The 26,611-nt window shown below is 39.1% G+C and overlaps 1 protein-coding gene across 15 annotated transcripts in view; it reads left to right on the forward strand.

Annotated features, from left to right (window-relative positions):
- The window catches only part of ANKS1B (ankyrin repeat and sterile alpha motif domain containing 1B), a 403,660-nt gene that overhangs the window by 327,296 nt on the left and 49,753 nt on the right, over positions 1-26,611 (forward strand). For 14 of the 15 annotated variants that reach the window (XM_052667844.1, XM_052667843.1, XM_052667851.1 and 11 more), the window contains one exon: positions 22,262-22,369. In XM_052667844.1, coding sequence (XP_052523804.1) covers positions 22,262-22,369 — 108 coding nt within the window. Of the gene's footprint in view, positions 1-22,261; positions 22,370-25,749; positions 25,809-26,611 lie in introns of those variants that run through there. The other variant, XM_052667847.1, reaches the window with a different exon arrangement.

Here is a 26,611-nt window from a genome sequence, read left to right on the forward strand (position 1 = left end):
TTCATAAGTAAATAGCTGCAGGGTTGGGCAGCATCTTAACAACTAAAGTATTCCTGATCCCTCGGCTTTCATTGCAGCAGAAGAATTGAACAGATTAAATGAAAGGAAGCAAAATAACACTTTCACAGTGTTTGGCTTCCTGAAAAGTTGAAGAAAAGAAAAGCAGTTCCAAAGCACAGGAGAGTTAAAAAAGAATAAAAAGTTAGAAAGCTATATCTATAAATTGTGAAGATTAAAAGAAATAAAAGGAAAACAAAGGACAGATGTGAGAAAATGGGTGCAGCAATAAAAGAGCAGTAATTAGGCTTCAGTATGAGTCAAAAGGACACATGAGAATGGCATTCTTCTGTGAATCATCGAGAGGAGAAGGTATTTGCAGTTGCTGCAGGCTTTCAGAATGTAAAGTGCTATCTGGTTGCTCTTGACTTGAACTTAGAGGAAGTATATGTATATTTCTTTTTGAGGTTTTCACATCCTGTGAAGTGAAAGTGGTATTTCAAGGAAGCTTGTGCATCCAGAATTGGTCTCTACCTATTGGTGTCCACACTTCCAAAAGTTTCACCTCGTATGCCAGAGCATAACAGCAGGTGATGAGAGCTTGGTGTGCACCTGTCCAGGCTGCTTTGTCAGTGGGAGCATCTAAAGAGTTATTGGATCGCTGTTGTCCAATAAAGGCATTCTAACCTGGACTACGGATTTCCCTTGGCTCCTCAGATTTAGTAAGCTTCATGTGATGCATATTACTGCTGTTTAAAATTCCCCAGTCATAATAATGAGCCTCCCTGGTGGAGGACGATGTTTACCTGCTTCGTGTTTTTCATCCATTGAGCATTATTATATAAATATTTCATTATTGAGTCAGGATCACTACTTGTTTCTTCTCCGAATGGTAAATTTCCTTTATGGCAATTTTGATCAAAATGATAGTTTCTAATTTTGAAACACATTAATATGATCATATTGGTGTGCTATAAACTTCAAAGTCCATCTGATACTTGCTTGTCCTAAGCAGCAGACCTCTCCTTCCAGTCTTTGTGAGATGACCAGTATGTAGGAATTGGGGTTTTGTATGATCAAGTAAGAGAAGACACTTAGGACCATTGCTTAATTAATCACTGTTCTGTGATGAGTAGTATTACACTCATTCTGTATGAATGTCATGTCATTCTGTAGATATAAATGCACAGCCTAGATTTGTTTCACTGCATTGTCTTTCACTACGGAAGTACAGAATTTAATCTAAATTTGAGGTGCTTTCACTTTTCTGTTTGTAGCAAAATAGTATTAAGTATTAATAAGTTAATATAATAATTAATAAGTATTAAGGGTATCATATTCCTTTTATTTTTTGAGGTGGAAGATCATTAAATAATGGCTGTTGTTCTGTATGCAGTTATGTAGGAAACAAGATTTGCTGTTCTTGCTCTGAGCTATAATTACTATTAAAAGACATGCATTTTAGCATTTTTGATCACTGATTTACTTACTTCCTTTTGAGGAATACTTTTTAACTTAAGGAAGTAAGCTTTTGTATTTGTGCTGTCAGCCTTCTAAACTCTTGAACCAATTAGCCATTTGACTGGAAGAATGGTTGATTTCAAAGGTACTAAGTTCCTCCAACTTTCATACAGGTGAATAGAGGCAAGCCTTTTAATATCCTTCTCACAGTACTGGGGCTGGGAAAAATGGGAGGTAAGGAGAAGCTGGGCCACAGTGCAATGCTGGAATTACTATGAGGATTTGGGAAAGCTGGAGATAGCACGAGGGAGGAAAGTACAGAGAGGAGTTGTGGTCTGGGGCAGGGGAAGTCTTGAGGAGGCATTCAATGCAAATCACTCACATCTTCTCCCCGAGGCAAAAGCCTGTCCTGCAGAACAGAGTGTTACAACTGAGCATTATGGCTTGTGGGAATGGACTCCTCGGGGTACGTGTTGCTGGTTAGTGGGTGGGGAAAGCTGCTGGATAAATATGGCTTCCTCCTAGAATGGGGAGGCAGAGTGGAGCAATATGTAACGGTCATTACATTGAGAATTATTTTTGCTTTCCCGTCTCTTCTAATCAAATATTTTACTTCTTCACAGGGATTAAGACTTGGTAATCCTTGACTGAGCAAAGAGTACATATTGCTGTAAAGATGGTGGCTGGTTATCTTTTACATTTGCAGTCAGCCAGTGCAATGTCATTCTGTTAACTATAATCATGTTTCACTTAAGGTAGTGGACCATGAGAAAGAGTGTTGTGATTTTTGTATGTATCACAGTTTATGACAGCAAAGACCAGTATAAGAAAACAGTGGAACATCGAGTTTTAAGTGGGGAGAGTGAAGACTGTGAACCCCACCTTATAGTGCCTGGCCAAACTGCCCACAGAGTGGACATTCTGATGACTCTTACTTATTTTTTCTCTTCTGCTTGTGGGGATACAGTGTAGAAGGCTAGGATGATCTTGTGAATAGCATTAGGATTTTGGAGACGTATTTTTCACTCCTATTAGTATTCCAGGTTGCATCTGCAGCTGTAATAGTATCAGTTAATCCACACGTGCTTCAAATTTTCCTTTGTTAAAAAGAAAGTAGGAAAGAGAAGTCAAGTTCTTTTTTTCTTTTTTTTTTTTTTTTTTCTCCAGTGCACTCATCAGTGCTGTGCAGTGATTTGGGGCCGCACTCTATCAGCATTACAGAATGAAGTGACCACACTGCAACACAGAAAGTTATATATAAAATTAAAGTCAATGCATTAAAAAAATAGGTTTATAATCTGATGTTCATACTATGGTAAGACTCACTAGAGTATAATAAAGCTTGATCATATGCAATGTAGTATAGAGGATTAAATTTCATAATTGCTAATAATATGTAATCCTTCTGTCTCCTGGGTATATAGAAGGTTGAAAGGCAGCCAAACCACTGCATTTGCATTGTGTCAGTCTCCTTGGTAGTTCTTTGTGGAAGTGTGCTGATGGGTTGGGAGAGAGAATAGGAAGAGCCTGTGGGTAGGTATGGCATTGCTGCCAGGTTCATAAATCACACAGGCCCACAGAAAAGTGGGTGTGCAGTAGCACAGGTTGTGTATGCTCCTGCAACACGCCGGCATGACATTCTTCCAGCTCAGAGGATTCAGTTATTCACTGCTCTCTCCCTCTCTTAACTTCGTTTGTGAGCTCATTTTGCAGGAGTCTATTTGACTCTTAATGCTTCTACGTAATTTTTATGAGTGCTGAAACTATATAAAAGCAATAAGAGGAGAATAAACCCCTAAGCTTGGACTGTGTTTTCACTGCTCTAAATTCCTGCTTTACCATTCATAAGCTTGCATTATACGAGATCTGTGCTGCTGTTCTAAGGTAGAAGGTGTAGGCTTGGATTTCATTTTTCTAAGAAGCTGGGTAATAGGCATAGAAGTGATACATGCAGCAGCATATCAGAGTGGTTCTGTTATATTACTGTATTTGAAAGTAAAGCTAAAAGAGGGAATCTTTTACTCTTCTTCACATTTCTTTAATCATTTTCTAGCATGCTGTGAAATAGAACATACTGTCATATAATTTTCTTTTTAAACCACATTGCTCAGCCCCACTCTTATTTATTTATTGAAGTAGGAAGCCATGTCTGGGCATATGTACTTCACAGCCAGGGCAAGTGGGGATCAAACTCATTTGATGTTCAGTTTACAGCTCCTTTGCATTTCATCCTGCTCAGCTCTGTCTTCTCTCGTATTTTGCCATAGAGCAATAGAAATTCTGGATGCCTCAGATGAAAGGACAAATGGTGCAAAATCGGATACACCCAGTTCCTTTCATTCTGCATTGGCATTGTTCTTCCCGAGACCTGAGTTGCTTTACTTTCTTGTAAAGCATGGGGGTATACAAAGCAGGGTAGAAGTGGGGTGTTGACAATGTTACAGGATCAAGAGCAGCTTTCAAGTATCCCATCATGTTCTTCTTATACTATATACTATACCTGGTGTTGTGACTGGGGTGAACTGATTCCTGCTAACCACTGATGCCAATAGCTTGGGAGAGGTTCCTGTAGGATCAAGAGGAAGCAGAGAGATCAGAACTGCAGGTCGTGCTCAGCTTGTCTCAGATCTGCCTCAGTTCTTCATGCCACATCACTGGGTTAGGAGAAGAGAATTAATGCCAATAAAGTGTCTTTTGCAGATGCACAAAGCGCAGCCAGGAAAAAACTATAGAATCACAGAGTTTGAGTTTAAAGAGACCTTTATAGGTCATCTGGTCCAGCTTCCCTGCAATGAGCCTACAGATGATCAGGGTGTTCAGACCCCCTCCAGCTTGACCTTGGGTGTCTCCTGCCACACAACCTTGAATGTCCTCTGCCACACAACTTTCCTCATTCATTTTTGCATGTGGATTTTGCTTTTAGTCATTGATTACACTTGGGCTGTGTCCAAGGTTGGTTTTTTTGCATCCCTGAGAGATTATAAATTCCTTTTTTCCTAAGTGAAAGTCAGAACCCAATGCTGTGAAACACTGAAGATTTATTGAAGGGCAGCAAAGTGTTACATTCATTTTGTCTTAGGGAGCACAAGTAAGAATTGTGAGATTTGGAAATAAAAAGTTTCTCCTAAATACAGTGAGCATGTTGACTGTGAGTTTAAGTTAGTGTCTGGAAGGCTGTCTTTCTCACTTTGACACGATATTAAGAATCCTGCCATCAGTCTTTTCAGCAGGGATGCTCCAGCTTGTCTCTGATTACGGCGTGTAGAATTGGAAACTCAGTTGTCCTTTTTAATTTTATAGATAATTAGAAGCAAGCCAAACTAAGGGCCTCGAGTATCACGGAAAAAAAAGAAAAAAAAAAAATAGAATGAGTGGGGTTTTTGTTTTTGTTTTTGTTTTTCCCCTTTTGCAATATGACAATTCAAAGTTTCTTCTGCAGTCATTGGACTTGCGCATTTTCTTCCCCAGTGAAATCTGATGTGGAAACATTTGTGGCTTTGGGAGGAAGACAGACTTTGGTGAGATTCATGACGAAATCACAGGAGTGAGAAACATTAGAAATCTGCTTGCTCTCTCCATTGTGTGCCATCTCTGAAATTAAAAAACAAAAACAACAACAAAAAAACCTTTGCTTTTTTATTTTATTTTTAGCCATAAACATAAGCAGCTGCAAGATTGAATGTATTTGTAAGGTAGGACTGCTGAATAAGAAAATGGTATTTTTACGCAGTCAGCTTTCAGTCCAGCATTCATTTTAACTGTGCCCATCCTTTTCAGTTCTGCAATGCAGTGTAATCCCTATTTTACTGGAATACTGCATGTCTAAGTGAGACACTAGCTTCATTGCAGTATTTTGCCACTGACATCAAGGAAAGAAGGATCTCATGCTTGTTAATGATAGGAAATTTCTGAAAGAGACTTTAAGTGGTGTTAGATCATTGCAGGCAGGTAATTTATAAATGTGTGGAAACTATTTTAGGCACTATCTTGGTCCTAATGTATGTAGGCTTGTAAAATTATTAAACTATGTTAAGCCGATACTCATTTGCAATCAGAAATTAAAGCAAAATTAAAGCCAAGCTAGACATACCCTAGCCTTTGGGAACAAGGAGTCTTGGACACAGGTGTAAATCTGTCCAAAAGGTAAAGGGTTAGGTGGGAGCTAAGCACAGTTTCAACAGGGAATATAAGTTGTACAGCCCCAGATTTCCAGCACCATGCTGCTCCTGGCAAACTGAGAAGGCTTTTCAGAAGGCTCCACTGCCCTGGACAAGTCCATAGGTCCACAAGCAAAGACAGAAAAAAAAAAAAAAAAAGCTTTTTTATTCTGCTGGAAGGATTTGGTTGTTTAATACTAAAGTTAATGAAATGGCTGACCTATTGAATTATTTTTCTTACCATTTATTCAACTTGAAAATGCATGAAAAATTCAATACTACTAACAGCAAAAATGATTTAAATGTGTGTTCAGTGAATGCATAATAATCTGCAATGTACAGATAACTTTTCAGTTTGCTGCACAGAGATTTGGCTGTGCAACTTTGTGCTAAGTTAAAATAATGATGTACATTTTCCTGTTTAATTTTAGATCCTATTTTTTGGTATATGGGTCAGCTCGTGGCTCAGTCCTGCATTGGTCTTGTTGCAGTTTTCAAACTAGGCTCAGGTCTTAATGTTTTCATTTCTTTAAAATGCTAAACCGTAAATGAGATTTGTTTTCTGTCTAGAAATGCAGAAGTATCCAGCAGCACTTACTGCCTTCTTGCAATCTTGCACAACAAAGTTACGTTAACTCTCTGAAACTAATTATTGTTATTACCAATGCTTCTACTGATAAATCTCTGTCATTGTTTAACCTTTCAGGAATTACAGAGTGTAAAAATGCAGTTGCTTTCTTCCTATCCTATTCATTTATATAAAGAGATTTTGCTATCATTCACTTGCCCATGTATCTTCTCTACGAATGCATGGAAAATTTTGGGTTGCTTGTGTCCGCATTTTTGCTCGGGGGGGAGAGAGATAACCTGTTTTATCATAACTTGTTATATACCACAGGACCCTCTGTGAGCAAATCTGAATGAGTAAGTCTTCAGCTGAGCATCCCAGAGATACGAGGCTTGGCTCCTTGTTTGCTCTGGCATGGAGCAGTTTGATGCTAGTCAAATCCTGGCCTTGGTGGTCACTGTTTTTTCAGATGCGTTTTGGTCTTCTGCAGCCGTGTAAGAGTTCTCATGCACACTTTTGATTCTTGCTTTGTGTTCATGTGTGAGTGGATTAATGGGTTAAACAAGTCATGCATCTTTACATAAAGGTGTGTGTGTTTAAACTCCACTTAGACATTTCCACATAGTTGCACGCTAAGTATTTGGAACCAACTCTGTGAATTGTGCCAGCTCCAGGTTGCACTGTGCTCTCCACTTCATGCCATAGAGCTACATCTTCTGAGGGAGGGCAGTTTGCATCCCTCAGTGTCATTCACTGGGTAATACTACTGAGGGACACCAGCCCAGTTCTTGCCCACAGAGCTCTATATTCTGATCTTTTGTACTGCTCCTATATGGAAATCCCTCTTGCCCTCCACTTATGGTTAATGCAAGCTTTCTTAATGTACATTTTCATATTAAACATACAGAATAAAAATATGGCTGTGGTTGCAAGAATGAATCTCATTGCCCAAGCAGAAGTCATACTCTGTAGATATATCATCTGGCCTTTATTTTAACAGGTGATATAAAGTGGTGAGCTACTAAGTAATACTACCCTTTTCCCTTCTCTGATTTTAAGTGTTGTGTGTGGAAAAAAAAAATTGGCTAGGGGATGCTTTGGCTTTTTAGTGTCTATTGAAAAATAATTTCATGCAGACACTCTTCCTTGTGCTTGTCAATTGTTTCATAGCTTTACACATATTTTAAATGAGATAGCTGGACTCTGCAGCTTTAGCATTTAAACGAAGCCAAATTAGTATTCTGTCAGCAAGCAGAAGGGGTTTTTATACTAGAAAGGTGTAGGAGGGAGATGGATAATGACGGGTGAAACTTGCTGATACAAACACATGCCATGTTTTCTAAAAAAAGAAAAATATATGAAATTCTGAACCACTGAAGCTTGCACATTGCTAAAGCTGACCCTGGATGATTTTAACATATATGCAATTATGGGGCTTAACAAAATTTATTAGCAAAATAATAACATAAAGAAGTAAATTTTGGTATTTTCTAAGGGTTGTTTTTTGTTGTTTCTTTTTTCTTGGCATTATGACACTGTAATCATTTTCAATGTAGCCAACACAAAAATATACCCTCGTGAAGAGATTTCATAAGATTTTAAGTAGCTAAAAATTAGTTGCACAATTTAAACAATCTGCAGCGGGAGCTCATGTTTACAAAACCACTCATTAAAAACGTTCTTGAGTGGCCATTTTGCAAAATGCCTTTTGCAAGAAAACATTTTCCTTGCATAGTTCATCTCAGTGGAGCTTTAAGCACTCGCGTTGTGCCTGGGTTGGCTGTGGAGGTCCTTGCAGCACCCCTCACATAGAAGACGCGCTGTACAGACTACGAAGGAATAGAAGTGTATGTGGGTGTTTGTTCTCTCCGTTTCAGCAGTTTGCTAGAGGTGCAAGATCAGGACAGAGCCTGCTGAGGAATGAGGAGGTCTTGCTGCAAGCTGAACCACTTGTGTGGCTATCCCATAAATGACATGTATAATGGAAATTAAACGTGCATTGAGAATGTTTATTACATAGCTATTTCACTGCTTAGAGAGAAGAGCAGATGCCTTTAAATCACATCTGATTTTACAGCTTCTCTTCAGGCACGTTATTCGTTGGTCAGCAGTTTCTGCTCATTCTTTTGCTGCTGTTTCTCCCTATCACCTCCATAGTGGTCAGTGGGAGAAGGTGGCTGCAAATACCTAAATTAAATTGCTGAGCTGAGTAGGGGTTGGGGGAGGAAATAAAAGGGGACCTGGAACAAAGCTGTGAGGAAAAAAGGAACTTGGGGTCTGTTGAGCTGAAAATCTGATGTAAAGAGAGATATGGAGAAGGGTGAGAGGTAGGAAAAAAGTGGAATTTGTGGAGTAGAAAATAAGAAAGCTATCCAGAGCAGAGAAATAAAAAAAATACACCCTGCTTTACCACTGTCGCCTTGTAGATGCTACCTATTGGTATCCTCCTTCAAGTAGCTGCCATTTAGTTTCATTATTAAATGTGAATTCTAGATCTCATTTGATTACTATAATGACCCTTTTATGGTCTTCCTATTCCTCTCCTCTGTTATTCAGTCTCTTCAAATTTCTGGTACTCATTTTCTCCCTCATAGGTTACAAATTCCCATTTTACCTTATTATCTCAGGTGCCTGCATTGGTTGTCCCTGCAGATAAGAAGTGGATTAATGAAACTTAACATTTGCATTTCAAGTTCTCAGCAGATAAATCTCCTTGCACAGTCACAGCTTGGTTCTGGCTGGTGCCTTCCCTCACCACCTTTTTGGTTTATGGTTTTCAGGAGCGCTTCAATACTTGTTTACCTTTCGCTTGCTCACCAACCACTGATGTGCAGGAATACCAGGCCTGGGCGAGACCTCTTGAGCCAAATCGATACCAGGATTGGGCTGGCTCTGTGTTGGCACCCGTGGGGCTCTTTCATCAGAGAGCCATTATTTGGGAGCAAGTTTGAAGCTTCAGAGTGTTGGTAGATTCACCATGCTATCTGTTTTCCAAACTGAAATATGTATTTCATCTTCAGAAGTGCCAGTTTTTCTTTGAAAATATTTTGTTAACTCTATGTACAGTTCCAAACCTTAAAGCACAAGGAATCTGGAGAATTATCTCCAAACTGACTGTGCTGTGCTTTCCTGGGGAAATGTTGTTGCGCTGTTGGTTCTGTTGCCTTGGCTGACAGACAGGCATGTGCCTGGTGTCTCAGTGGGAATATTAGCACTTGGTAAACGGCTTGTGATAGGTATTAATTCAGAAAAGATCAGCTGTGTCTGTCTCTGACCAAATTAAGGTAAAACAGAGGAGTTCCTGAAAATTAAGAAATTGATCCCAGCTGAGGAAGCCCGAGGTGTGTGATGCAGCAGTGTAATACAACATTTCAAAAGCATGTTTAACCTTTTAGCTGAAGTGTTTTTTTTTTCTTTTCTACTACTAAAGTAGCACAGTCACTTACTTTCAGTTCTGTGCAGAAATTTGGTTTACTCTTGCTGTTGAGTTTATGTAACACACTTATTTGAGAAGAAAATATGAACAAAAACTATGAATTGAAAATATTTTATGATTCAAAGGTTTATATTAACAGCAGAAGCAATTTTAAATGTCATGACTTAAAATGAGAAAATGCCTACACTTCGCTAGATCCAGCTTACCATAAATACAGAAAAAAAACAGGAAAAACAAATAAAGAAGATGTATACATGAGTAGAAAAGTATCTAAAACTATACATAACTGACAGTGACTACATGTGGACTTACTTATTTGAAACGCACCAGATTCTATAGAACATCTTTGAAATACATTTTACTTATAAATATGTCTGGCTGTGGGCTGTGTCCAGTTCTGAGCTCCTGAGTTCAAAAGCTTCAGTTCAAAAGGCATTTTCTAGAATCCGTCAGAGGGCCACAAAGATGGAGAAGAGGAGGCTCAGGATGAGAATGGCCTTATTGCTCTCAGCAACTACCTGAAGGAGACTGTGGTGAGGTGGGGGTCAGTCTGTTCTTGATGGGAAGGGAATAGCCTCAAGTTGCACCAGGGAAGATTCAGGTTGGACATTAGGAAATATTTCTTCTTCAAGAGAGTGGTCATGCACAGAAAGAGACTGCCCAGAGAGGTGGTGGAGTCGCTGTCCCTGAAGGTGTTCAAGAAACATTTAAGTATTGTACTGAGGGACATGGTTTAGTAGGAAATGTTGGTGATAGGTGGATGGTTGGAGTGGATGATGTTAGAGGTCTTTTACAACCTTGATGATTCTATGATTCTATGAAGAGAAGGGACCTGGAGCATCTCCCGTACAAAGAAAGGCTGAGAGACCTGAACCTCTTTAGCCAGGAGAAGAGAATGCTGAGAGGAGATCTTATCAATGCTCATAAATATCTAACAGGCAGAAGTCAAGTGGATGGGGCCAGGCCCTTCTCAGTGGTGCCTGGCAACAGGACAAGGGGTGATGGGCACAAAATGCAACACAGGAAGTTCCATGCAAGCATGAGGAAGAACTGCTTTACTGTGGGCATCACAGAGCACTGGAACAGGCTGCCCAGAAAGGTTGTAAAGCTGCCTCCTCTGGAGGGATTGAAGACCCACCTAATGCCTGCCTGTGTGACCTATTCCAGGGAACCTGCTTTAGCAGGGGGTTGAACTTGGTGATCCCCAGAGGTCCCTTCCAAACACCATGATTCTATGATAAAATAAATAACGATAAAAATTTATAAAATATATATTCCAAGTGGATACATACTAGAACACAGCAAGTACATAAGTTATGTTGTCATCTAATTGTCCATAATAAGATTTGTATCCTCCTTTGCTTGTTATTCATACAAATCTATTCCTCTGATTCATCATTAATCATAGTTCATGTGGTGATTTAGCATAAAATGTTCATGACAGACTTTCTTACATTACAGTGAGTAAATGTGATCCATGCTAGCGTGCACATTTGTGACAAAATGACGTAGAAACGTTTATCTTCACCATAGTGCTATGGATTGCTGCATGTAATGCTATAAATTGATACATATAAATAAATGTACATATAAGCTAATGTATCTTCTCTCACATTTAAAATTTCATGCTCCAGCAAAATGAAAGTTCTGCAAATTTGTCCCAGACAAATGTGGATTTTCATGGTATTATTTCTGATCTGAAGGGTGGTTATTTAATGCTGTAGTAGCATTTGTAAAATAGGATTAAAATAGATGATGATCTTTATAATGCATAAATGAACTTAATAAGTTATATAATAATTAATTGAAGAAATGTGAGTGTGATTTATTTTGGAAGTACAGATCACATGAAAGAATATAACGAGCTCTGAGTATATTACTGAGCAGCACTACTGGGGGAATAATTTGGACAGGAGTAGAGCTGCTGCGTATTCAACTGAACATCATTCAGCTACATAACACAGAAAAAAGACAGTGATATATAGGTGTTGTGTATATTAACAAGAGGATCATGCATAAAACCTTGCTCCTTTGCATGGTTCCCTTTCTGTTTGAGAATAATGTCCAGTCAGAAGAGATTTAAGGGAAAGTGATATTCTTGGTAGAAAAGTTTTGTAAAATTGTGTGTATATCATGATAAATGACATGCCAAAAAATGGAAAATTGTTCTTTTCTCTCTTGTGTCTTATATTACTTATTTTTAAAGGGGAAGAAAAAAAAAAAGTGTATGCATTTATACTGCTTTTTAGATGAGGGAAATAGGATTTTTGTCTTTTTTCTATTTGTGTTCTTCAGCAATCATGGCTATGTCTCAACTGGAAAACTTGACCAGGAGTGAGGGCATATGTAACTTCCTGCCAGCATGTGAGTGGTTGTTATAGGGGAGATAATGATGAATTATTTTCATAAATCAATGAGGACAGAACAAGAGCTAGAGAAGAGACAACTTAGGTTAAATATTAATGAAAACATAATTCAGAAATCAGAACAGTTAATCACCCAATCCAAGATATTATTTGCTGTATTGCAAATTTATTTAGAATTTAGAATTAAGAAAAGGTATAATGTTGGGGAGACTGTTGACAACATTAGAAGTGGTTTGGGAACCATGACTTTCTGTAACACAGGGTGGCTGTTAGCTTTGTGCAGTCAGCTTTGTGCACAGGGCCACCAAGTTGTTTTGGTTTCTTGCAGATTCAACAATCTGTTCTTGTAATGCTCTCTGCAAGATCAGGACAGCTGGTTTTACACTACTGGTGGGAGAAGTGGAGAATGAACTCCTTGGCCCCACCTTTTCTTCCTTTGAATGCATGAGTTGGATGGGCCTAAGGCAAAGAACAAGAAAGGCAAAGCCTGAGCCATGCAGATGGGACTTATCCTGCTTTTGACATTGCCTGTGAAGAGAACTTTCTCTTTTCAGGAACTTTTGATAAGGATGGAAAGAGAAAAGAAAACAACAGAAGAGCAGAGGTGAAGTAAACATGCTACACAACCCAGCTGTAGCAGTCTGACACAGCCCTTCTCAGTGAGAAAATTCAAATGGAATTTAGAGCAAGAAAGGCTCCCGTGGCAATCCACTCGCTTGTGGGTTTTGCCAGCCTGCTGCATTAATAATGTAGCTGCCAAAACTGATGGAATTCTAAAAGATACACACATACATTCTTTTTAATTTAACAAGAAACTTCAAGGAAAACAAGTTCAAGATGACCAAATCTCTGCTGCTTTTTAAGTTAAGCTCTGTTTTTTTTCAACTGTAGTGAAGAACGGCTCTTTTCAGAGAGCTCTTCAGTACAGTTTGCCCACTTGCTTTGTTCTGATTTAGCTCTGCACAAAAATGTTTCTTCCTTAAGTCAGACTAATGTTGAATGTTTAATGAAGGAATTCATATAAGAAGGTGTGCATGATCTGAACGGCTTTGCTGTTTTAATTTAACTCAACTCTTGGAGACAATAATCTTTTATGCTGGAATTTCTCATATTGCTCAGAGTCACAAGGGAAGAAGAAAATACCTGAGCTATTGATGGCTGAATATCTTTTCCACTTTATTTGTATCCTTTTGTAACCCCACTTTTTGATGGTGTGCCTTCCTGCTCTTACCTCAAGGCATGAAAGGATAAGATATTTTGGGAAATGCTTGCACTGTCCCCTTGCTGCCCCTGGTGGAGCTAATCCAGCCGTCCTGCTGAGCTCATAGAGACTGTTCTCTCCCACCCACGGTGCTTCCTCCTCACAGATTAAGAGTCAAAGTACAGCATGGTGCCAGCTCTGCCTGTGATGTAGGATTCTGGTCTGCTATGGTGGCCATTGCCTTTTTTAAGGTAGTAATAGTGTTGCTACAGTTATGATAGCATAAAGAATATAAACGAAGTAAGATCTAAGGGAGAACTAATAGCTTTTTTTTATAAAGCCATGCAATGTAGCTGGGAAATGGACAAGATTTGGGGTTCAGACTTTGACAGGCAACATCGCAATCCAAACCAAATTAGGTGAGACAGAATTGCTGTAATTTTAATTGCTAATTGCTTTGACTATCTGATGGAGTAGATTATTACAGCTATAGTTGAGTTGAGCTGGTGGGTTTTATGTTTGTTGCTTCATTCAGTTGGCATTGAAGGATGAGATTGATGAAACTCAAGGGATGGAGTGAGGCCTAAGAAGAATGCTGCTACAGTTTATTTAAAGCCAAGGTTGTCTTTCAGAATTTGTAGTAATTGTTCTAATGAACTCATGCAAAGTTTGCAAAGCAAGGTAGTATAAAACAACTTGAAAAACAGTTTGATTAAGGGTTTTTTGTTACTGTTATAGAAAGTCTGTATGTCATGCCCTAATGTATACTAAGGTTATAGATCTTTCAGAGTTTGTTCTTTTAGGGACTGTCCTGAACAGAGGTGAAATCAACTTTTTACAATGGTCGATAGTGATAGGACAAGGGGGAATGGTTTTAAACTAAGGGGATATTTAGATCTGATGTAAGGGAAAGTTTTTTCCTGAGAGAGTGGTGAGGTGATGGAACAGGTTTCCCAGAGAGGTTGTGGATGCTCTGTACCTGGATGTATTCAAGGCCAGGTTGTGTGAGGCTCAGGGCAGTCTGATCTAGTATTTGATCTAGCGGTTGGCAATCTGGCCTGTGGCAAGGGGGTTGGAACCTGACAGTCTTTGAAGTTCTTCCCAACTCAAGCCATTCTGTAATTCTATGAAATGGTCAGATAGCTGTTGCTGCAGAACAGGCTGAGCAGTAACTGAGGCCCACTTTCCATCACATCTTATCTTTAGCTGCTTGGGAAGCAATAAAATAATGAAGATCTTGATGGAGGAGATATCTCTGCATAGCATAACGCACCGTATTCAGGATTGTGCCGACAGTGCCTATCCTAGCACATGACAAAATGTGTTTTATTTCACCTAGCATACCAAATGCTGTCAGAGAAGACTGTACGGCCAAGGCCAAACAGCCACCCTGCAGAAGAGTGGATCTGAACTGAACACTGATAAGACAGAAACAGTTATGAGCAGAAAAGCAATTTTCATGAAATGGCTACCTTGTCTGACTGGTTTGCTCCAATCCTCGGGGGGAGAATGACAGACTCCTCTGACAGACAGTCTAGAAGACTAAATGTGGTAACTGCTGAATGCTGAAAAGAATAGGTTCTATGACCACAGTTATTGTTGAAACATGGCTGCAGGGTCCTTGCTGTGATGCTAGCTGCTGCCTTTCTGCAGGTGGTCCAGTGTGAGTGAAAGTGTGATTCCACTGTCTCAGGTGTGACATGCACTTCTGTAACTGCAGCATTTCCACTCTGTTCCCTTTCCCCCATCCTCCTTTGACATGTGAGCTGCTCTGTGTCAGGTGAGGAACCAGGTAAGGAACTGGTTTTACAAGGAGCTGCTCCCAGCCCATGTCCCAGCTCTGGTATGGCCAGATAGGATCCCTGAGGTGTGATCTTGAGAGCTCACGCTGCTCCTCTCCCTCTCATCCATCTTCTGCAGATCTGTCATTTCAGATAGCATCTCTATGTAGTTTTCCTGAGACTTGGAGGACATATCACCTGTACTCTGGCTGTGTATTTGGGTGGGTTGTGTCCTGGCCATCATGCTTTTACAATAGTATTGACATTGCCGTTGATGGCTCTTGTATCAGAGGTTATGAAGTCTTTTTTCATGTTACATATTTAATGCTCTAGGGAAAAAGCAATTTTAGGCTGCTTAGTGGTGGTTTGTCAAATCACTCAGTAGCAAAAATCAGCCTGGAATTGGCTACTCACTGATGGAAACCATGCTTTTAATGTGTTTAACTATTTAGAAAAAAAATTACTGAATTGAAAACATCTTCATAAAATAATAATCATGTTTTTGAGCATACAACTGATAACTTACCAGCATACTGGGATTGTGAGTGCATTTAGAATAGCCTATCTCTTAGTAATTGTTCTGATGCTTGGTTCAGCTTTTCCTGTCCAATGTTTGGCTCTTTTTACAGCTGCTGTGTATCTGCAAGATGTTGAGGATTGACAAACTATAAAATCAAAAATAAAACCCAGCATAGATTGGGCTTCTGTTAAGTTCTAGTATTGTTAGTAGGAAACCAACTGAACCAATACCTGACACCAACTTAGGTATTTTTCATTATTTTTATTGCTATTTTTATCAGTGTACATAATCATGTGATATAGAAATAAAATCTTTTCAATTCTAATGTTTTGCTGTCTGTATATCTAACTGATACTGTTCTGATATTGTATTAATGACAGCATTTGTTATAACCGTGAACAAGTATAACCTGAGATTTTATTCCTAGCAGCAAGTGGCTTTTTACTTTCTTATATCATGAAAGCAGTGTTCATTGCTATGAATGATTAGAGAGCTTAAGTGCATAAAAACAAGCAACTTTTTATTTAGCAGATAAATATCCCATTCTTTATAAGGCCTTGATTTTTCTTCGTGTATATTTTTTCCTTTTGCTTATAATTAGGTCCATGATGAAAATGAACCATGATAGAAAAAGGACCAATTTGGAATTGATAAATTTTCCATAGAGATTTGTATTTTATCTCCAACTTCTCCTTATGCAATCTATATTTCAGCCTTGTGTACAGATTAATGTGCTTGGCCGATAATTGCATATTAAAAGAGGATAAATAAATGATTAGCTCATTATGAAATGTGTTGTAGTACCAGTAACTTTAGTTATAATTTATCCACTCTGTAAGTAATCCTGACAAACGTAATAGGATAACATATTGGTGTTGCAATTGCTCTCTCGTCATGATATTTGATTAACACTGAGGACCCTGGGAATAATGCTCCTGGTGTCTGTGACCACACATTTTCCAAATCTGATCTGAACCAGTGACTAGGGCTGACATTAACACAGAGGTGAAAATGCAAATCACTGCTGGAGGGAGCAGCCTAAGAATTCTGTCCTCTAGGACTGCCTTTGGGAATTTATTCCGCCTTTCAAACTGTCCAATAATTTTTCCACTTCCTGCCTGTGAAAATAGCAGGAGTGCAGTTCACTTTCTGTACAGGACTGCTTAGCACTGCTTGTCTCTTAGAATAGGTGATCGTTATTGTAACAGTTTATGTCTTTGCATGTACAGTAGATTTCTGAGTCTTATATATATATATATTATAAAAAAAAAAAAAAAAAAAAAAGCATGTCTGTAGTATTTGTTCTTAAATCTGAGGCTTCCAAACCATTTGATTTTGGTGTTTCTAAAGGCCATGGATTTAACTTCTTTGTAATTAAAAAAATATGCATATACTTTAAAGCAGTCATTCTGAGACACATCCTCAGGAGGTAAAAAGACCCGACCTCTTTATTTGCCAGTCTAGTTTCATTGTGTTTTCCTGAATTTTATTATTTAAAAATTAAACTAATGTATTTCCACTGGAGTATTAAGAGTTACTGATTACAAGCATAAAATCATGATGCTTTAAAAAATTACTTCTTTCAAATCTGTGATGGAGCCGAAAGTACCGGCACCTGATATACTCAGACAGCAGATTCTTAAACTAATGAGTGTTCTGAAAACCATTTGATGACAGAAATGCCTTGTCCTGTGAAATCAGGGCAAAAATTCCAGTGACCTCCACACCACTGAAGACTATCCTGAGTAGTTCTGCAAAAAATGGTAAATTCTCATGCATCTAAATCTGTAGTGGGATGGCAGTGACTGAATTCTGATGTAGCACAGCTAATCTGGCAGCAAGCGACAGACAGAAGCTCCGATGGGAGTAAGAACCTGTGATTTAAAATAGCATTTTTTCTTGAGAATACTCTTGACCTTTGGCTTCTTAGAATCATTAAGCTGCAAATTTGCAGCTCAATTATATATTTTAGGGGAAAAAAAAACAAAGCAACATCAGTTCTTCATGATCAACATATAGAAACAGAACTTATTAGGCAACCATCTGTCTCTGTGAAATGCTATCACTAAGACAACTGACATCTGCTTCCAGTTGGGTGATTAATTCAGAGAGATAATGAGGCATATTTTATATCATTATGGTATCAAATCACAAGTCTCTTGCAAGTCTCATCATATACATAAAACACAATTGCTTGCATTGTGCTTGCGCAAACAAGAGGTGTGTGCAGAGCTTCAGCCCATCCCTGATCTTGAGGTGCCCAGAAGCTGCCATCGCACCCTGTACTTGTGCTTTGTTGAATGTTTGGGGTGCCACAGAAGAGTCCCTACGCTGTTCAAGCACAAATGAATGAGGGTTTGTAATATTAGTAGTGGGGTAATGGTTTTGTGGCTGGAAAATATTGGCAGTTACAGGATGAGAATCAGCATGAGAAATATCCAATATCAACTACATGAAAAACACAACAAAAGTTTAATGCTGTTTAGACTGCACTTGGCTGTGTCTGTTGGTGATAAACTACTTCCATTCAATATCACAGCTGTCTGGTGTAGCTTTTACTTTCTGCCAACACACTGCATGTTCCTATGAGGAAGGAAGGGGATGGGAAGGATGCAGAATTTACTTCTTCCCTCAGTGCTCAGTCACTTTGGGCATAGGCCTGATCCCATAGGGCCTCATGGAGCTGAAGATCAGTGAGCCCACTCAGTACTTGGTACTTGGGCTCCTGTGTGCCCAGCATCCCACAGCAGCTGGAGATCAGCAGGAGGAGCAGGGCATGGGGTCATGTATCAGCTCTCTAATGTAGTGGCAATGGTCATTTTTAATGAAAGTTTAAGGACACAGACAAATTTATCTTTCAAATTGGGCCATTATTACACCGTGGTGTTTGGATCACTGTTAATTGGGCTTTCGTTTGGTTGGGTTTTTTGGGAGGGTATTTTTGGGGTAGTGGTGATGAACTGTCATCAGAGACATCAGTTGTGTTAGTAGAGCTTGTCAAATTTTGCACAAAGTGTCATCCATATACTGAGTTTGATATAGTAAATGCTTTAAATCCATTTTTGAGCTTTCAGTTACACCAAATATGGTGATAAGTGAGCTGTGTTGGCTGGTTGAGGCCAGCTTCATGGGTATTCTGGGTACTGCCGTGTGTCAGGATGTGGCATGATGTTGTGGCGGAAAAGTAATACTCAACACATTCTTCGCCTGCAAGAAGCTTGAGCTTATTCCAGTATGATCAGCAGAACAACAACTTAATAAAATTCAATTTAACCAACATTTTGGACTGTGTACTTGCTGAAGACCACACCTTGGTTTGTCCATTTTTTCTTTTTAGCCCTAAATGTTAGGGTTGTGATCTTATTAGATGAAGCTTAAATTGTAACATCTCTCGTGCTGCTACTTGAGAATTAGCAGTACTGTTCTGATCATTCTCTACTTTTCCATTGTATAGCTGCCTCCTAATATTTGACTGCTACTGCCCATTTAGTCCATACCAATTTTACTACGGCCATCCTAATGCACTGATGTCATCCATTCTGCTCCATATAAAAGCTTTTCATGTTATTCCAAAAGAAAGGGGATTGTTATCTTGCATTTCAGCAATCCTTATAATGCCATTTAAAAAGGAAAAAAAATGTAGAATAGCTACAAAGTTGCAGTATTTGTTCCTACTATTCCATGAGAAGAAAATATGAGGCAGAAGATTGTTGCAAAAATAATGTTCAGTTTTAGATGCTATAACTTGTTAATTCCAGCATCTGCACATATGCAGCCACCAGGGAGTTACTGGGCTACATGTGTTTGTTTTTTAAAACATCTGTCAGCTAAGTCAGACATCTAAATGTGAAGTGTAACATTGGTTACATTTGTGGATTTCTTACATTTTCCTAGTTGAATTTCATTTTGTATACTAATCACTGGAGAATGTGGGAATAAAATTGGATTACATTTGTGTGCATATGTAATTGCTTTGGACAAATAATTTGCACTATCCTCCTTTAACTGCATCATGACATCAGGTATAAACAAGTGCCTGAGATAGAGTTGCATTATATTCATCTCAGATGTTGTGCAGTTGGTGTGGAAGCAGACATGTCATCTACATGCTTTTTTTGTCAGTAATGAAATACAGGCTGTGCGGGGCCTTAAGTTGCACACACAGTTTGTCTAGCTGATAACTGCAACCACAATGCAAAACTCTTTCGTTGTCACATATGAAGTACGCTACAGTCCATTTGACAGAATGCCTTGTTGCACAGCACTTATGTGCACTCTATTGGTTTCACTGTTGCATGCCACATAGGAGATATCCATGGGCAAGTAACTTGTGGGCTAAGTGTGTGCTAGATTTCTAATGGTGTTCTGATAAAAAAACATTAAGATGTTCCTAAGATTGCTTGAGGCAACTTTGCCATTGTACACCGTTGGCCTATATTTGTGGTATTTGACATTTTTTTGATAAATCCTGTCAAGGATAATCCATCACAGAACAAGTTTTCAGAGTTCCAGGGTGTTTGTTAAATCTCATAACTCAAATATAGAAGTGCCTCAGAAAACAATATTTTATATTGTTAAGTTGAGAAATAGGAAGAGTTCATCTGGAAGAAAACGAGTGCCTTCAGATAATAGTATGTACTCCAACTGAGTAAACAGATCTGCTGGCTGAGGGTGATAATGGTTTTTGTAGGTTTCATCTTTAAATCCATACCACTTCAGATTTGGGGCAACCATCATTTTAGTGGGGGAAAAAAAAGTCAAATAAACTTGCTGTGTTTATGAAGTTTAATGATCTGTATTGTTTTGTAATTGAGTGCTCTTTTTGAAATAATGCAACCATGTGAACCCTCCTACCTGTTATGTGAAAATCCCCCAAGACTGGTGTCCTCTCGACTCCTGTTCAGCAGCTGTATGAAATCATGGAGAACTGCTTTGTGTGGATTCCTTTACCTGGTTTGATATAGCTAATAAGGCATTCAAAAGCGTTGAGGACCTCAGAATGACCCAAGAATTGTAGATTGACTTAAAAATCTCTGGGTAGATTCTCTTGATGATGGGGAAAGCATTATGAAAGAAAGGAGTTCAGTGAAGTGCATTACCTGAGTACAGCTTGAAGCAGCTGTAGTTCATTCACGTGTTTCATACAGTTAAATACCGAGATAAACTGTGCACCCTTCTGTTAAAATTCAGTGTAAACTGAATACATAACTAAGTCTCCTGTGTGCCTCTGGCATTTCAGTGTGTGCTCTCCTATCTCAGCCTTATGAGAGCTTCCACAGATGTAGGCCAACACGAGGGAGCGTAAGAGGCTGGTGGGACTCCACAGCTCGGACCTGTCATAGGTCTTGTCCATATCATGTCATAGCCCGTCACTTTATGGGTTCAGGTAGACAGGATATTCTTGATATTTAGTGGTATCAGCATAATATAGGAGTGGGTGTGTGAATGATTTCACTCTCCTGTGGATTGGAGGTCACCCTGAGAATGAGGACTGTGTGTTGCTGTACTGTAACCTGAGATTATGGATCCAGGAGATGCCTTTGCAGAGCTGCTGGGCTTTCTTTTTTGTTGTTTGTTTAGTTTTATTTTTTTTCATGAGCAGTATTCTTAGTGGTACTGCTTGAACTGAGGTAATTGTTCATTTACAAGGTAGTGTTTTCGGGGTTTTCTGGGGACTATCATTTTTTCTAGGTTGAGTGAGAAATTCCTCTCCACTGATAGCTGTTAACACACGGTGGCGCTAAAAATAGTGGGAAGCACTGTCTTCTGGGAATGAATGGAGGCAGCTCTGGTGTATGAAACCATATGCAGTCTGGAAGAGTTACGTGAGGATCTGCTGTTGGAGAGCAGAGGCTTGCTTTTACAGTCAAGGCTGCTTTACACTTTGAAGCAATTGGAGCCATTAAAGAGTGTCATCAAAATACGTTCTTTATTGTTTCTTTTTTCAGTAATACTCAAGTTTCCAACTTTCTGTTTCTTCTCTTTCTTTTTTCCTACAAACAGTGGTGTTTTTGTGCATGGTAGGGACAGGGAGGGGTATAGGTAGGCAATAATTGCAAATGAATTTGAAACAATTTTTCGGTGGTGTTCTTGGAGTTTGGATGAGCAGAAGGAGCTTGAACATGTCCACAGATGGTCATGTTTGTGTGCAACAGATATTTTTCATTGCATCTGATAGAAGTAGTGGAATACCAGGACAAGTTTTGAGAGAACGTATCTATCCTGTTTTTCTTACATAAGGGTGATTCTAAGAGAGAAATGCAAACCGTGCGTGTCATTCAGAGACTACCCATAAAAAGAATGATGAATAGGCCTATAACTAGTATTATATGGTATACGCAGTTCCTTTTGCCCCTTGTTACTGTCTCTAAGTATCTGTTGGCTGTTCCTCCCTTTCTAGTCTCTAATACTGGCAACCTTCCCATACATGTGAATTCCTATAATTCTTATAATTCACTTCTTGACTCCATCTCTGTTTCCAGTCTCCTCTTGTTGGTTTTTTTTTTGTCCTGCTCAGCTACCTTCTCTTTCTATATCATTCTTCTTTCCTCCTTACTCTTCTGAGATTATTTTTCATTTTACACATTTATACCTGCTTTGGTATTTTCCTTCATTTTCTGTGCTTTCTGTTTGCTTTACACAGCTCTGCTCGACCTGTACCGTGAACTAATTGTTAAAGTGCTTAGAGAGAAAATGTCTTCACTCTGAACGGTTCTTCTTTATTTAATGATTGCAATGTGTTCTTTCTAATGAGATATTTTGTCACTTTCCCAGGTCTTAAAAATTAGCTTGATTGGTCATCGGAAGCGTGTTCTGGCATCCTTGGGAGACCGGCTACACGAAGATCCTCCTCAGAAGCCACCTCGTTCGATAACCCTCAGGGTGAGTCCCCACGAGCATTTGTTTGCATTTCTTGAAAAGTCAGAGAACAATTCCTGTATTCAAATGAAATCAACAGCCACTTTCAGTGTGGTTCAGCTTATCTCTCTTCAGCAGTTTACAATGTAGATATCTTCAGCTGACCTGCTAAGCCACAACTGGCCTTGTAGCCAATGCAGAGAACTTGGTATTTTCTCTAAATGATTCATCTGACCTGGTTCAGATGTCTGCCTTAGGATGAGGCAGTGCCTTAGAATTGCCAGCTTATCTTCTCAGCTCAAAAAGCCAACTCAGGAGCAGGTGTCTGCAAGCTGCACATCTACATCTGCCCATAGGAATCTCAGCCCAAGTGATCTGTACTTCAGTTACAGTTCTCCTTCCACATTTTGAGAATGCTCTGACTTACTTTTCAGATGTCCTTTCTTTAAAGAGAGCCTCTTAGAATTGTTGAGATACAAATGCCCTCAAGGTTTTACTGTGTATCAGAAGTTTCTTTGCATTTTTGTTTTTCATTTGTATTCCCTCCTTCAGAAGTCTCGTTGCAGTGTCCCTGGGTATTTTTCACACTCCCCCTATTTTAATCTCCTACTGTTATACCAAATTTTTTTCAGTTTCTTTGGTCCAGCAACTTTGCTTTCTTGCTGCCTCTTACCCTTGCTGAGTTGAGGTCTGACCCATTCCTACTGTGTTCTCTCCAAGGGAGTTCATATTCATCTACACATTTTTTGTGTAGATATTTTTGGTCACATCTTTTGCATTTGATTGGATTTGATTATTTTCATGGGGCTGCATTTCTGACTGGAATCTCATTTGGGTCTAAATGTTGAAATGTCAGAGGGTGGCCTCTGCTCCCAAGACAAATTTTCTGGTGTAAAAAGAAATAGAGAAAGACAGAATGAGGGCTTATTTTCACATACACTCTGATTTCTGTGACCAGTCTGTTTTCACCCTGCTTATTCTCAAATGCCACATATAGACATCTTAAATCCCTAAATTCAACCTATTCCTAATGCCATCTAAAAAAAATGTGTCAAAATCCATGGTGTACTGCTCTAAGGCACATTTCACAAATGGGCAGATATTTCTCTTGTATTTTGTATTGGATATATTATGTGAATAATTTCCTGGTGCATGGCAGGTGTTAAAACACATCAAGGAAAGAGGAATCATGGGCTGGCATTTGAAAGTCACACATTTTTGCTCGGTGCTTTCAGTGCTTCGGACTGGGGAATTAGTTTCTCTTCAGCATGTAGGAATGTTTCCACAGCCTATGTTACTGATTAGAATTGTATATTCTCAATTAATAGTGAAGATAAAGCTGGATGTCCTCCCTCTGTAGTTAAAACGGTAGGAAGTATCATCCAACAGCCAGAGCTACTGATGCAGGCAAATGCTAAATGTCATTCATCATTTTGTGGTATTGCAGTCTTCACAGAGAATCCTAAAGGAAAGGACATGAGTTTGAATGAGTCTCCCACCATCTTCAACTATACCATTTCACCCAAGGACAGCAAGGACATAATATTCAATCTGTAGCTTGCAATAATTTTAGCTTAAAACTTGGTTTAAATAAAATATCTGCTGCTACTAGAAGATTGATTTATATCTAATAGAAAAGATTGTTCCTTGTTTAAAGACTGTATCTTTAAGGTCCCAAGGTCAACCTAAGCACTGCTAACACTTCATCTTTTTTGACTCTTTGTATTAGTGTTGAAGATATTTCAAAGAAAGAGATGTTAAATATTGAGAAAAGGAACAAGTAGACAAATTTCTATGAAATGTATTATTCCCACACTAATAAGGAGATTTTATTTTTATTTCAGTCTTATGCTCAAAAGTTAGAAAATGCTGCATCTTGGGTTACTTATGCATCCTTGGTGCATTACAATGCAATCTTTATGTATGTGACCACTTTACCTGTTATTCATGGAACCCCATCCTCACCTTGTTGGTCTTGGAGGCTGGAGGTTAAATTAAAGGGATGACAATTGAGACTGAAAACCTGAAGAAGCACTACAATAGTAATTGTAATTTAACACAGAAATGAATCCATTGGAGAGAATTCCCATTTTTACAAACTAGTTAGACAAATGCTTGTCAGGCTTCAGGCATACCTAGGTGGCCTAGGGAAGGATCTCTTAAAGATCACTTCCAACCCTTGACTGCATGGTTCCTGCTTGTGGGACTGAGAGGTGGGGACAAAGCAGATTTCAGTAGTGGAATGTATTATCAGGCATCCCTGCATTCACAGCAGGGTGAAAACGTGTAATGAATACACCATCACTGTTGATGGCACTGTGCTGAATATGTTACAGCACACTGCCCAGCCATCCCTGACCAATCTGCAAATTTGTGAAGGAAATGAGAAAGTGGGTATGAAGTGAGGTAGAGAAACGAAGAAAGGATGAGAGAGGCTATCATGATTAAAGGAATAACTGTAGCTATGAGAATACAAATTCACACCTGCTTTTGCCACAAAGCCTTGGGATCATTCTTGGCAAGTTATTTAGATAATTGCCTCATAAACAGCCACTAATTGTATGTTACAGACATTCTGTATATTTGGCTGTAGTCTGGAGTCTGATTTATATGAGTACGGAGCACACAGTACTGCAAATTAGATCAATGGAAGTGGAGTTTTGAATACAAGCAGTTGGAAAATCAGGCAACAGATACTGTAATTGGGCATCCAAAGTGATGATATTTATTAGCCTTTGTCTGTGTGCCTCAGCTCCCTCATGCTAAAGTGGTGATTATAAAATGCCAGAAATCACAAGATGTGGTGAAAATAAATTGATTGAAGTTTGTAAAGCACACACAAGCATCATGAAGATGACAATATAAGCCATTCTATCTTCAGAGCAGGATGTGAATAGAATTTAAAGAAGTGGTTTGGGGCCATGAAAAGAGGTGAGAATAAAATACTGACTGCACAATAACTAATGATAACACAGTGCTGAGTATATGACAACATGCTGCACAGCCAAGGATCCATCTGTGCTGGGAAAATAGCATGGAGTCATTCAGTTACATCCTGTACCATAATGCAGAGGCACCATTATTCCTTTATTTCATGCCTTTGTAATTCTTGCCTCTGTTGGCTCCCTAGCAATCTTCCAATATTGATTTTGAGTGAATTTCCTCTATATGTGCAGTTTGATAAAATAAGAAAAACTTGATAAGAGCTGGAATCTTGGTATCCATTGCAGTCACCTGTGTATGGGAACTGCTGAGTCACGGCCTGAACCTCTGATTGATCACCTGAGGCGAGCCATGAGTCAGCCAGAGAATGCCAGGTGAAGGCAATTCTCCTGTGCTGCCGGAAGGGGTGGAGCCAGGCTTCCCCCCACCCCTAGACCTATTTAAGAGCTGGCTACCAGAGAGGAAGGATCTCTTCTGGAGATCACCTCTCTTGGTGTTTTCTGGTGAGTTTGGCTGAAGGGTAAGCTCTTCCATTCTCTTTTGTGATCGTTGTCTACTTTGCCTAATTCTCTTGATTATATTGTGATTATAGCATCTTGATATCTATTGATTATACACAATCAATATCAAAAGCCAGCCATTAGAAAGGAGTGATTTGGTGTCCCTGTCCTCTGTTTTTGGCGAAGGATAGTGAGGGTCGTGTCAGTGACAGGCCCGTGGAAGATCTGGGAACAGGCTTCGGGGACGGTGCTTCACCAAGCCTTATGACAGTATGCAGGCTGCAGCATTTCGGAAGCTTTTAACTGGGCCAAATGTAGGTGGATTTGCATGAAGGAGGGAAAAAGACTATTCCTGAGAGGAAAACACTCCTTTCTTTGCCATGGGAAATGTCAAGTACTTGTCTCAGATCATAGGCATGCTAGAGAACTAAAAAAAATAAAGTTCTCAGTAAATTAAAAGTTGCCAAACAACTACATATCTCTGATCTTAGTCAGTCAGTGTGAGAAGTATTAATCTGTTAATTGTAATTGCAAGGAACGTTGCCACATAGACTGCTACAATTCACGTATTAACATCAGATATTACTATCATTTGAGCACGTAAAGAGGTTTGCAACTTTCCTTTCCATTTGGAAGAGATTACAACTCTCTGCTTCCTTTGGCTGTATCTTGTTTCTTAACAGCATGGAGTAAAGTACCTTAATGCTTTTCAGAATTAGATTTGGTTCAATGTAATCATGCGTGAAATACCACGTTAATTCTTTCTTTAAATAAGAAGGCAGGGTGTTGTGGTTTGTTTGGTTTGGTTTTTTACCTTCCATGC

This window comes from Tympanuchus pallidicinctus, unplaced genomic scaffold, assembly GCF_026119805.1.
Source record: "Tympanuchus pallidicinctus isolate F22 unplaced genomic scaffold, pur_lepc_1.0 scaffold8, whole genome shotgun sequence".
NCBI lineage: Eukaryota > Metazoa > Chordata > Aves > Galliformes > Phasianidae > Tympanuchus > Tympanuchus pallidicinctus.